We start from the raw sequence: 14,245 nt of genomic DNA, 5'->3' as shown, positions 1-14,245 counted from the left end.
TCGTACTGCATTTCTTTAAGAAAATAAATTAAAATGAAAAAATACCATCTGCGCTTTATGAATATTATCTTAACAGTGTTGTACTACTTTTGGAAAAAAAATTATCCAAATTATAGATTACTTGATCCTGTCTTACTCAAAATATGGACAATTCTATGTAAAGGGGGTCATACAATCTTTTGACAACTTCCGATGTTCTAATTTTTAACCTTCTTCAGCTAGACCAAATCACTACTTTACTTTAAAATTCAGGACCGAAATGGTTTTACAGTGTAATTTCAGCCCTTACTTGCTATTTGAGACATAAAACATGAAGAAATGCATTTGAAAGGCGTATAAAAAAAATTGACAAGCAACACACTGTCCACACTAGGAACTATATTCGTGGACAACGAAATCCAAAAGGACGATAACTTTGTTTTCAGACCAAATACTATATTATGTCCCAAATTGGACTGTTTTTCTTCCATTGTTACAATAGCTAGCAATTACGAAAAATGAGGTGAGGCCAACTGCTTCCAGTGTTTTTACAATCTATTTCTAACATACTTGATCAGCTGAAACTAAGAACTAACCTCCATTAACAATAAGCCTTGCGTGTATACTGGTTTGTGTTCCTGCATCATTGGTCCCTTGACAAAAATAGTCCTGTTCGTCATCCTCCACTATACTGTTGATAGTTAAATGCGGAAGAGTGGCAGAATTTACTATAGTATATTTGCTTCCAGCAGATATTGTTGTCAATTCGCCGCCTGTGGTGAGTCTCTTTGACCAAGACCATGATGTAGCCTGGGGAATGCCACTTATAGTACACTCAATCGTGTACGAGACGTCTCCGTAAATAGCAGTGCCATTTGACGGGTTTACTGATATTGTTAGGTGCTCTAAAAGATAAAAAAAATATGAATACTTCCACTGGAATTCCCTTTAAAATAAATTCAGAACTCAGAACAAAAAAAAAATGTTTAAAATTTGCAGTTTTATTATTGTCATTAAATTTGGTAAACAACTTCAAATATCTTAATACTGAAATTTATTTGGATTTTTCAACCTGTTATAATCATCGAAAAATGTTTCTATCGAATCTGCTTTGGTTGTTTCTATCGGAATGTCTTTGGGAAAGAGAATCTTTAATCATCATTTTTGTATTTTTTAGATTGAAAGATAAAAAATGATCACTTAATGTAAGTCATAATGTCTCTCTCTAACATGATGTGTAATGGTGAGACGATAAAAGAAACAAACAAACCAAATATATTGAGATTTCTGAAATGAGTGCAAAGTTAAATCCTTTTTTTCTCGACATATGAATTTGATATAGCACTTTACATTGACATTTAATATATATACTCACGAATGAATCTAAGAACTGAAGATGAGCTGTTGCTTGTTCCAACAGCATTTGTAGCAAAACATTCATATGTACCGCCATCAGACAATTGAAAATCTAGAACCGTTAAGGAAGGATTCCGAATGGTGCCACCGGAATATTCATCTGCATTGCTTATGTTTAAGGAATTTGACTGATTAGAACCAGATGGTGTGAACAACAATGTAATGGACGTAGCTGTCGGTATTCCAGTTACATTACATGTGATTAACTGAGATTGTCCCTCAAGGACATCAGTATAAGCTGGAGAAATAGTAACATTCAGTAAATCTGAAAAGATAATGGAATGTGAGGTCATTGTTAAAAGAAATCAAAACAAATTAATCAAGAGACAATTTTACATAAACATGACTTATATTACCTTTCAGCAAGATTTCGGGCTTTGTTCTTAAGCTGTTCAAAAGAGACTAGGTGTCAAACCTTCTAAAGGGATGCATAAAATCATTTTTTACATAACAATCCAAAATTGCAATACAAAATATCTTTATTTATCACATAGAAGTAAATTGTATGCAATTCATGTACTAATTTGTAATAAGAAACTACAACGGCATCAAATGGGTATGCGTTCACGGTTATTTCGTACTGCATTTCTTTAAGAAAATAAATTAAAATAAAAAAATACCATCTGCGCTTTATGAATAATATCTTAACAGTGTTGTACTACTTTTGGAAAAAAAAAATATCCAAATTATAGATTACTTGATCCTGTCTTACTCAAAATATGGACAATTCTATGTAAAGGGGGTCATACAATCTTTTGACAACTTCCGATGTTCTAATTTTTAACCTTCTTCAGCTAGACAAAATCACTACTTTACTTTAAAATTCAGGACCGAAATGGTTTTACAGTGTAATTTCAGCCCTTACTTGCTATTTGAGACATAAAACATGAAGAAATGCATTTGAAAGGCGTATAAAAAAAATTGACAAGCAACACACTGTCCACACTAAGAACTATATTCGTGGACAACGAAATCCAAAAGGACGATTACTTTGTTTTCAGACCAAATACTATATTATGTCCCAAATAGGACTGTTTTTCTTCCATTGTTACAATAGCTAGCAATTACGAAAAATGAGGTGAGGACAACTGCTTCCAGTGTTTTTACAATCTATTTCTAACATACTTGATCAGCTGAAACTAAGAACTGACCTCCATTAACAATAAGCCTTGCGTGTATACTAATTTGTGTTCCTGCATCATTGGTCCCTTGACAAAAATAGTCCTGTTCGTCATCTTCCACTATACTGTTGATAGTTAAATGCGGAAGAGTGGCAGAATTTACTATAGTATATTTGCTTCCAGCAGATATTGTTGTCAATTCGCCGCCTGTGGTGAGTCTCTTTGACCAAGACCATGATGTAGCCTGGGGAATGCCACTTATAGTACACCCAATCGTGTACGAGACGTCTCCGTAAATAGCAGTGCCATTTGACGGGTTTACTGATATTGTTAGGTGCTCTAAAAGATAAAAAGAATATGAATACTTCCACTGGAATTCCCTTTAAAATAAATTCAGAACTCAGAACAAAAAAAAATGTTTAAAATTTGCAGTTTTATTATTGTCATTAAATTTGGTAAACAACTTCAAATATCTTAATACTGAAATTTATTTGGATTTTTCAACCTGTTATAATCATCGAAAAATGTTTCTATCGAATCTTCTTTGGTTGTTTCTATCGGAATGTCTTTGGGAACGAGAATCTTTAATCATCATTTTTGTATTTTTTAGATTGAAAGATAAAAAATGATCACTTAATGTAAGTCATAATGTCTCTCTCTAACATGATGTGTAATGGTGAGACGATAAAAGAAACAAACAAACCAAATATATTAAGATTTCTGAAATGAGTTCAAAGTAAAATCCTTTTTTTCTCGACATATGAATTTGATATAGCACTTTACATTGAGATTTAATATATATACTCACGAATGAATCTAAGAACTGAAGATGAGCTGTTGCTTGTTCCAACAGCATTTGTAGCAAAACATTCATATGTGCCGCCATCAGACAATTGAAAATCTAGTACCGTTAAGGAAGGATTCCGAATGGTGCCACCGGAATATTCATCAGCATTGCTTATGTTTAAGGAATTTGACTGATTAGAACCAGATGGTGTGAACAACCATGTAATGGACGTAGCTGTCGGTATTCCAGTTACATTACATGTGATTAACTGAGATTGTCCCTCAAGGACATCAGTATAAGCTGGAGAAATAGTAACATTCAGTAAATCTGAAAAGATAATGGAATGTGAGGTCATTGTTAAAAGAAATCAAATCAAATTAATCAAGAGACAATTTTACATAAACATGACTTATATTACCTTTCAGCAAGATTTCGGGCTTTGTTCTTAAGCTGCTCAAAAGAGACTAGGTGTCAAACCTTCTAAAGGGATGCATAAAATCATTTTTTACATAACAATCCAAAATTGCAATACAAAATATCTTGATTTATCACAAAGAAGTAAATTGTATGCAATTCATGTACTAATTTGTAATAAGAAACTACAACGGCATCAAAAGGGTATGCGTTCACGGTTATTTCGTACTGCATTTCTTTAAGAAAATAAATTAAAATAAAAAAATACCATCTGCGCTTTATGAATAATATCTTAACAGTGTTGTACTACTTTTGGAAAAAAAAATATCCAAATTATAGATTACTTGATCCTGTCTTACTCAAAATATGGACAATTCTATGTAAAGGGGGTCATACAATCTTTTGACAACTTCCGATGTTCTAATTTTTAACCTTCTTCAGCTAGACAAAATCACTACTTTACTTTAAAATTCAGGACCGAAATGGTTTTACAGTGTAATTTCAGCCCTTACTTGCTATTTGAGACATAAAACATGAAGAAATGCATTTGAAAGGCGTATAAAAAAAAATTGACAAGCAACACACTGTCCACACTAGGAACTATATTCGTGGACAACGAAATCCAAAAGGACGATAACTTTGTTTTCAGACCAAATACTATATTATGTCCCAAATTGGACTGTTTTTCTTCCATTGTTACAATAGCTAGCAATTACGAAAAATGAGGTGAGGACAACTGCTTCCAGTGTTTTTACAATCTATTTCTAACATACTTGATCAGCTGAAACTAAGAACTGACCTCCATTAACAATAAGCCTTGCGTGTATACTAATTTGTGTTCCTGCATCATTGGTCCCTTGACAAAAATAGTCCTGTTCGTCATCTTCCACTATACTGTTGATAGTTAAATGCGGAAGAGTGGCAGAATTTACTATAGTATATTTGCTTCCAGCAGATATTGTTGTCAATTCGCCGCCTGTGGTGAGTCTCTTTGACCAAGACCATGATGTAGCCTGGGGAATGCCACTTATAGTACACTCAATCGTGTACGAGACGTCTCCGTAAATAGCAGTGCCATTTGACGGGTTTACTGATATTGTTAGGTGCTCTAAAAGATAAAAAGAATATGAATACTTCCACTGGAATTCCCTTTAAAATAAATTCAGAACTCAGAACAAAAAAAAATGTTTAAAATTTGCAGTTTTATTATTGTCATTAAATTTGGTAAACAACTTCAAATATCTTAATACTGAAATTTATTTGGATTTTTCAACCTGTTATAATCATCGAAAAATGTTTCTATCGAATCTTCTTTGGTTGTTTCTACCGGAATGTCTTTGGGAACGAGAATCTTTAATCATCATTTTTGTATTTTTTAGATTGAAAGATAAAAAATGATCACTTAATGTAAGTCATAATGTCTCTCTCTAACATGATGTGTAATGGTGAGACGATAAAAGAAACAAACAAACCAAATATATTGAGATTTCTGAAATGAGTTCAAAATATAATCCCTTTTTTTCTCGACATATGAATTTGATATAGCACTTTACATTGACATTTCATATATATACTCACGAATGAATCTTAGAACTGAAGATGAGCTGTTGCTTGTTCCAACAGCATTTGTAGCAAAACATTCATATGTACCGCCATCAGACAATTTAAAATCTAGTACCGTTAAGGAAGGATTCCGAATGGTGCCACCGGAATATTCATCTGCATTGCTTATGTTTAAGGAATTTGACTGATTAGAACCAGATGGTGTGAACAACCATGTAATGGACGTAGCTGTCGGTATTCCAGTTACATTACATGTGATTAACTGAGATTGTCCCTCAAGGACATCAGTATAAGCTGGAGAAATAGTAACATTCAGTAAATCTGAAAAGATAATGGAATGTGAGGTCATTGTTAAAAGAAATCAAATCAAATTAATCAAGAGACAATTTTACATAAACATGACTTATATTACCTTTCAGCAAGATTTCGGGCTTTGTTCTTAAGCTGCTCAAAAGAGACTAGGTGTCAAACCTTCTAAAGGGATGCATAAAATAATTTTTTACATAACAATCCAAAATTGCAATACAAAATATCTTGATTTATCACAAAGAAGTAAATTGTATGCAATTCATGTACTAATTTGTAATAAGAAACTACAACGGCATCAAAAGGGTATGCGTTCACGGTTATTTCGTACTGCATTTCTTTAAGAAAATAAATTAAAATAAAAAAATACCATCTGCGCTTTATGAATAATATCTTAACAGTGTTGTACTACTTTTGGAAAAAAAAATATCCAAATTATAGATTACTTGATCCTGTCTTACTCAAAATATGGACAATTCTATGTAAAGGGGGTCATACAATCTTTTGACAACTTCCGATGTTCTCATTTTTAACCTTCTTCAGCTAGACAAAATCACTACTTTACTTTAAAATTCAGGACCGAAATGGTTTTACAGTGTAATTTCAGCCCTTACTTGCTATTTGAGACATAAAACATGAAGAAATGCATTTGAAAGGCGTATAAAAAAAATTGACAAGCAACACACTGTCCACACTAGGAACTATATTCGTGGACAACGAAATCCAAAAGGACGATAACTTTGTTTTCAGACCAAATACTATATTATGTCCCAAATTGGACTGTTTTTCTTCCATTGTTACAATAGCTAGCAATTACGAAAAATGAGGTGAGGACAACTGCTTCCAGTGTTTTTACAATCTATTTCTAACATACTTGATCAGCTGAAACTAAGAACTGACCTCCATTAACAATAAGCCTTGCGTGTATACTAATTTGTGTTCCTGCATCATTGGTCCCTTGACAAAAATAGTCCTGTTCGTCATCTTCCACTATACTGTTGATAGTTAAATGCGGAAGAGTGGCAGAATTTACTATAGTATATTTGCTTCCAGCAGATATTGTTGTCAATTCGCCGCCTGTGGTGAGTCTCTTTGACCAAGACCATGATGTAGCCTGGGGAATGCCACTTATAGTACACCCAATCGTGTACGAGACGTCTCCGTAAATAGCAGTGCCATTTGACGGGTTTACTGATATTGTTAGGTGCTCTAAAAGATAAAAAGAATATGAATACTTCCACTGGAATTCCCTTTAAAATAAATTCAGAACTCAGAACAAAAAAAAATGTTTAAAATTTGCAGTTTTATTATTGTCATTAAATTTGGTAAACAACTTCAAATATCTTAATACTGAAATTTATTTGGATTTTTCAACCTGTTATAATCATCGAAAAATGTTTCTATCGAATCTTCTTTGGTTGTTTCTATCGGAATGTCTTTGGGAACGAGAATCTTTAATCATCATTTTTGTATTTTTTAGATTGAAAGATAAAAAATGATCACTTAATGTAAGTCATAATGTCTCTCTCTAACATGATGTGTAATGGTGAGACGATAAAAGAAACAAACAAACCAAATATATTAAGATTTCTGAAATGAGTTCAAAGTAAAATCCTTTTTTTCTCGACATATGAATTTGATATAGCACTTTACATTGAGATTTAATATATATACTCACGAATGAATCTAAGAACTGAAGATGAGCTGTTGCTTGTTCCAACAGCATTTGTAGCAAAACATTCATATGTGCCGCCATCAGACAATTGAAAATCTAGTACCGTTAAGGAAGGATTCCGAATGGTGCCACCGGAATATTCATCAGCATTGCTTATGTTTAAGGAATTTGACTGATTAGAACCAGATGGTGTGAACAACCATGTAATGGACGTAGCTGTCGGTATTCCAGTTACATTACATGTGATTAACTGAGATTGTCCCTCAAGGACATCAGTATAAGCTGGAGAAATAGTAACATTCAGTAAATCTGAAAAGATAATGGAATGTGAGGTCATTGTTAAAAGAAATCAAATCAAATTAATCAAGAGACAATTTTACATAAACATGACTTATATTACCTTTCAGCAAGATTTCGGGCTTTGTTCTTAAGCTGCTCAAAAGAGACTAGGTGTCAAACCTTCTAAAGGGATGCATAAAATCATTTTTTACATAACAATCCAAAATTGCAATACAAAATATCTTGATTTATCACAAAGAAGTAAATTGTATGCAATTCATGTACTAATTTGTAATAAGAAACTACAACGGCATCAAAAGGGTATGCGTTCACGGTTATTTCGTACTGCATTTCTTTAAGAAAATAAATTAAAATAAAAAAATACCATCTGCGCTTTATGAATAATATCTTAACAGTGTTGTACTACTTTTGGAAAAAAAAATATCCAAATTATAGATTACTTGATCCTGTCTTACTCAAAATATGGACAATTCTATGTAAAGGGGGTCATACAATCTTTTGACAACTTCCGATGTTCTAATTTTTAACCTTCTTCAGCTAGACAAAATCACTACTTTACTTTAAAATTCAGGACCGAAATGGTTTTACAGTGTAATTTCAGCCCCTACTTGCTATTTGAGACATAAAACATGAAGAAATGCATTTGAAAGGCGTATAAAAAAAATTGACAAGCAACACACTGTCCACACTAAGAACTATATTCGTGGACAACGAAATCCAAAAGGACGATAACTTTGTTTTCAGACCAAATACTATATTATGTCCCAAATTGGACTGTTTTTCTTCCATTGTTACAATAGCTAGCAATTACGAAAAATGAGGTGAGGACAACTGCTTCCAGTGTTTTTACAATCTATTTCTAACATACTTGATCAGCTGAAACTAAGAACTGACCTCCATTAACAATAAGCCTTGCGTGTATACTAATTTGTGTTCCTGCATCATTGGTCCCTTGACAAAAATAGTCCTGTTCGTCATCTTCCACTATACTGTTGATAGTTAAATGCGGAAGAGTGGCAGAATTTACTATAGTATATTTGCTTCCAGCAGATATTGTTGTCAATTCGCCGCCTGTGGTGAGTCTCTTTGACCAAGACCATGATGTAGCCTGGGGAATGCCACTTATAGTACACTCAATCGTGTACGAGACGTCTCCGTAAATAGCAGTGCCATTTGACGGGTTTACTGATATTGTTAGGTGCTCTAAAAGATAAAAAGAATATGAATACTTCCACTGGAATTCCCTTTAAATAATTCAGAACTCAGAACAAAAAAAAATGTTTAAAATTTGCAGTTTTATTATTGTCATTAAATTTGGTAAACAACTTCAAATATCTTAATACTGAAATTTATTTGGATTTTTCAACCTGTTATAATCATCGAAAAATGTTTCTATCGAATCTTCTTTGGTTGTTTCTACCGGAATGTCTTTGGGAACGAGAATCTTTAATCATCATTTTTGTATTTTTTAGATTGAAAGATAAAAAATGATCACTTAATGTAAGTCATAATGTCTCTCTCTAACATGATGTGTAATGGTGAGACGATAAAAGAAACAAACAAACCAAATATATTGAGATTTCTGAAATGAGTTCAAAATATAATCCCTTTTTTTCTCGACATATGAATTTGATATAGCACTTTACATTGACATTTCATATATATACTCACGAATGAATCTTAGAACTGAAGATGAGCTGTTGCTTGTTCCAACAGCATTTGTAGCAAAACATTCATATGTACCGCCATCAGACAATTTAAAATCTAGTACCGTTAAGGAAGGATTCCGAATGGTGCCACCGGAATATTCATCTGCATTGCTTATGTTTAAGGAATTTGACTGATTAGAACCAGATGGTGTGAACAACCATGTAATGGACGTAGCTGTCGGTATTCCAGTTACATTACATGTGATTAACTGAGATTGTCCCTCAAGGACATCAGTATAAGCTGGAGAAATAGTAACATTCAGTAAATCTGAAAAGATAATGGAATGTGAGGTCATTGTTAAAAGAAATCAAATCAAATTAATCAAGAGACAATTTTACATAAACATGACTTATATTACCTTTCAGCAAGATTTCGGGCTTTGTTCTTAAGCTGTTCGAAAGAGACTAGGTGTCAAACCTTCTAAAGGGATGCATAAAATCCTTTTTTACATAACAATTCCAAAATTGCAATACAAAATATCTTTATTTATCACGTAGAAGTAAATTGTATGCAATTCATGTACTAATTTGTAATGAGAAACTACAACGGCATCAAAAGGGTATGCGTTCACGGTTATTTCGTACTGTATTTCTTTAAGAAAATAAATTAAAATAAAAAAATACCATCTGCGTTTTATGAATAATATCTTAACAGTGTTGTACTACTTTTGGAAAAAAAAATATCCAAATTATAGATTACTTGATCCTGTCTTACTCAAAATATGGACAATTCTATGTAAAGGGGGTCATACAATCTTTTGACAACTTCCGACGTTCTTATTTTTAACCTTCTTCAGCTAGACCAAATCACTACTTTACTTTAAAAATTAGGACCGAAATGGTTTTACAGTGTAATTTCAGCCCTTACTTGCTATTTGAGACATAAAACATGAAGAAATGCATTTGAAAGGCGTATAAAAAAAATTGACAAGCAGCACACTGTCCACACTAGGAACTATATTCGTGGACAACAAAATCCAAAAGGACGATAACTTTGTTTTCAGACCAAATACTATATTATGTCCCAAATTGGACTGTTTTTCTTCCATTGTTACAATAGCTAGCAAATACGAAAAATGAGGTGAGGACAACTGCTTCCAGTGTTTTTACAATCTATTTCTAACATACTTGATCAGCTGAAACTAAGAACTGACCTCCATTAACAATAAGCCTTGCGTGTATACTGATTTGTGATCCTGCATCATTGGTCCCTTGACAAAAATAGTCCTGTTCGTCATCCTCCACTATACTGTTGATAGTTAAATGCGGAAGAGTGGCAGAATTTACTATAGTATATTTGCTTCCAGCAGATATTGTTGTCAATTCGCCGCCTGTGGTGAGTCTCTTTGACCAAGACCATGATGTAGCCTGGGGAATGCCACTTATAGTACACTCAATCGTGTACGAGACGTCTCCGTAAATAGAAGTGCCATTTGACGGGTTTGCTGATATTGTTAGGTGCTCTAAAAAATAGAAAGAATATGTAAAACTTTCACTGGAATTCCCTTTAAAATGAATTCAGAACTCAGAACAAAAAAAATGTTTAAATTTGCAGTTTTATTATTGTCATTAAATTTGGTAAACAACTTCAAATATGTTAATACTGAAATTTATCTGGATTTTTCCACCTGTTATAATCTTTGAAAAATGTTTCTATCGAATCTTCTTTGGTTGTTTCTATCGGAATGTCTTTGGGAACGAGAATCTTTAATCATCATTTTTGTATCTTTAGATTGAAAGATAAAAATGATCACTTAATGTAAGTCATAATGTCTCTCTCTAACATGATGTGTAATGGTGAGACGATAAAAGAAACAAACAAACCAAATATATTGAGATTTCTGAAATGAGTTCAAAGTAAAATCCTTTTCTTTACGACATATGAATTTGATATAGCACTTTACATTGACATTTAATATATATACTCACGAATGAATCTAAGAACTAAAGATGAGCTGTTGCTTGTTCCAACAGCATTTGTAGCAAAACATTCATATGTACCGCCATCAGACAATCGAAAATCTAGTACCGTTAAGGAAGGATTCCGAATGGTGCCACCGGAATATTCATCTGCATTGCTTATGTTTAAGGAATTTGACTGATTAGAACCAGATGGTGTGAACAACCATGTAATGGACGTAGCTGTCGGTATTCCAGTTACATTACATGTGATTAACTGAGATTGTCCCTCAAGGACATCAGTATAAGCTGGAGAAATAGTAACATTCAGTAAATCTGAAAAGATAATGGAATGTGAGGTCATTGTTAAAAGAAATCAAATCAAATTAATCAAGAGACAATTTTACATAAACATGACTTATATTACCTTTCAGCAAGATTTCGGGCTTTGTTCGTACGCTGTTCAAAAGAGACTATGTGTCAAACCTTCTAAAGGGATGCATAAAATCATTTTTTACATAACAATTTAAAAATTGCAATACAAAATATCTTTATTTATCACATAGAAGTAATTTGTATGCAATGCATGTACTAATTTTTAATAAAAAACAACAACGGCATCAAAAGGGTATGCGTACACGGTTATTTCGTACTGCATTTCTTTAAGAAAATAAATGAAAATAAAAAAATAACATCTGCGCTTTATGAATAATATCTTAACAGTTTGTTGTACTACTTTTGGAAAAGATTATAGATTACTTGATCCTGTCTAACTCAAAATATGGACAATTCTATGTAAAGGGGGTCATACAATCTGTTGACAACTTCCGATGTTCTAATTTTTAACCTTCTTCAGCTAGACCAAAGCACTACTTTACTTTAAAATTCAGGACCGAAATGGTTTTACAGTGTAATTTCAGCCCCTACTTGCTATTTGAGACATAAAACATGAAGAAATGCATTTGAAAGGCGAATACAAAAATTGACAAGCAACACACTGTCCACACTGGGAACTATATTCGTGGACATCGACATCCAAAAAGACGATATCTTTGTATTCGGACCAAATACTATATTATGTCCCAAATTGGACTGTTTTCTTTCATTGTTACAATAGTTAGTAATTACGGATAATGAGGTGAGGACAACTATTTCAAATGTCCCTACAATCGATATTAATTTATAATACAAGATATATCCAGAAAGTTATATCAATTACAGCTGTGAAGAAAATACTGAAATATCTTTATAACTTTGAGAAGTGAATATCAGCAAGAAACAATCAACTTATTTTCAATAAATTGAGGATTCAATTTACTTATTTGTTCGATTGTAATTAAAGTCCTATTATTATAATGCATGTGTGAAAAACATGATAGAATATTAATTTGTGAACTTACAAAAACGTAACATCAAAAATATTCATCAGAACATTATATTCTTTTTAGTTTCTTTTTTTTCTGTAATAATTTTTTCCTTTTTTATTATTTAAAATTTTGTTAATTTAACTTATTTTTCCTCAAAATTTCCATTCTTAAAAAACTATAAAAACTTAGAATATCTGTACATGTATGTTTGTTAAAATAATAATTTATTTGTGGTCCTTATTTTAGAATTTTTAGTATGTTATTTTATTTAAAGGCAAATGAAAAATTATATTTTTACTACAGCTGATATATTTTTTTTTGTAATTTGAACTAACAAATACTAACAAATATATATTTGAATGCTATATTGCTAACATTAACGAGGCCGGGATAAGGTACCGGTATTCGATGTTTTCTTTATTACCAAATGTACTGCTTTCAATAAAAAAAAAAAAAAAAAAAAAAAAAAAAAAATGCAATCGACTATTGCCAATATGATGAAAGAAACCTTTTTAAAATACTTTATATGCACATATGCACATTTGTTGCAGTAAATATAAATTCCGTGGTGTATGTGAATCAAAATTACATTTAATATAAATAAATATTATGCGTCCAGTACACTTTTCTCAGAATAACTTATATTTTTTCAACTTAATGATACTAACAGGATTTAACTAAAATTCGGTTAACGATTGATATGTATGCTTTCATCTTCTAATCAGACACCAATCAATCCTGAAATAGGATAAAACATGCCGCCTGGCTTATATATGATATTAGAACATACCCGTGCCATCGCGGGTCCGTGACTGAATTAAAGTATATAACTATGCGCTTTACTTTAATATTAGTATTGTCATCTGATAAAATCATGCCGATTATAAGATACACAGTTTTCTCTGCTTTCCAATCTTTCTGTTTGAACCCGTCGAACTGGAACTTATCAATTATTGGTCATGATGAATACTAATTATTTGGAAAACAAAAGGTCCTGGAATGGAGTATTTTTTAATCAACAGCATTGTCCTATATTAGTTATATATTAAGTTGAATTCTTTGATTCGCTGTTTTACGTCACTCATGCCCGCTAACAAATTGAAAACTATATCTATACGCCTTATTTTTAGCCCAGATTTTTAGTATTCGTATTGTTATCTTAGAAAGTCTTACTGATTAAAATACTACAATAGGTAACAATTTGACAATTTAGTAGTGTCAACCCTGTGATTATGACCCGTTTATATAGCATATTAATCCTGCATACACTATTTGGCGGTGCCCCTGTCAGATGCAGAACGTACAGATAAGGTAATAAGTAACAGGTGATTATACTATTGGTATCGGTATCGGACTCGACCTGGAACTTCTTAATTATTAGCAATATTAATTACGTGGAAAACAAAAGGGCCTGGAGTGGTGTAATTTTTAATCTACACCTTTGTACTATATAAGTTGTATATAAAGTTGAATTCTTTGATTCGTCGTTTTCACGTGATGACGGCTGACAAATTGGACCTCGTAATTTTAGTATTATAGATGTGTCTTTTTACCGAAAATATTTTTCAGAATTAAATATACTTAGTATTTATGTGGTCAAAATTTGTAATTCTATTTTTTTTTTATTATTTTAATAGTCTCTCAATCAGAAGATTAAGGTGTTTTTTTCATCTGTCAAATTATTTGCAGCACAGATATTATGTCTAGAA

At 32.2% G+C, this 14,245-nt stretch overlaps 1 protein-coding gene across 1 annotated transcript in view; it reads right to left on the bottom strand.

Moving 5' to 3' along the window:
• The window catches only part of LOC134715469 (hemicentin-1-like), a 57,489-nt gene that overhangs the window by 22,494 nt on the left and 20,750 nt on the right, over positions 1-14,245 (bottom strand). The window contains exons 12-23 of the mRNA XM_063577691.1: positions 11,200-11,505; positions 10,425-10,775; positions 9,233-9,538; positions 8,456-8,764; positions 7,265-7,570; positions 6,487-6,795; positions 5,296-5,601; positions 4,517-4,825; positions 3,325-3,630; positions 2,547-2,855; positions 1,355-1,660; positions 576-884 (exon numbers count right to left, since the gene is read on the bottom strand). Coding sequence (XP_063433761.1) covers positions 576-884; positions 1,355-1,660; positions 2,547-2,855; positions 3,325-3,630; positions 4,517-4,825; positions 5,296-5,601; positions 6,487-6,795; positions 7,265-7,570; positions 8,456-8,764; positions 9,233-9,538; positions 10,425-10,775; positions 11,200-11,505 — 3,732 coding nt within the window. The remainder of the gene's footprint in view (positions 1-575; positions 885-1,354; positions 1,661-2,546; positions 2,856-3,324; positions 3,631-4,516; positions 4,826-5,295; positions 5,602-6,486; positions 6,796-7,264; positions 7,571-8,455; positions 8,765-9,232; positions 9,539-10,424; positions 10,776-11,199; positions 11,506-14,245) is intronic.

Source organism: Mytilus trossulus, chromosome 1 (assembly GCF_036588685.1).
Source record: "Mytilus trossulus isolate FHL-02 chromosome 1, PNRI_Mtr1.1.1.hap1, whole genome shotgun sequence".
NCBI classification, from domain to species: Eukaryota; Metazoa; Mollusca; class Bivalvia; order Mytilida; family Mytilidae; genus Mytilus; species Mytilus trossulus.
The sequence above is the reverse complement of the archived record's forward strand: the minus strand, read 5'-3'. Positions and strand labels throughout refer to the sequence as shown.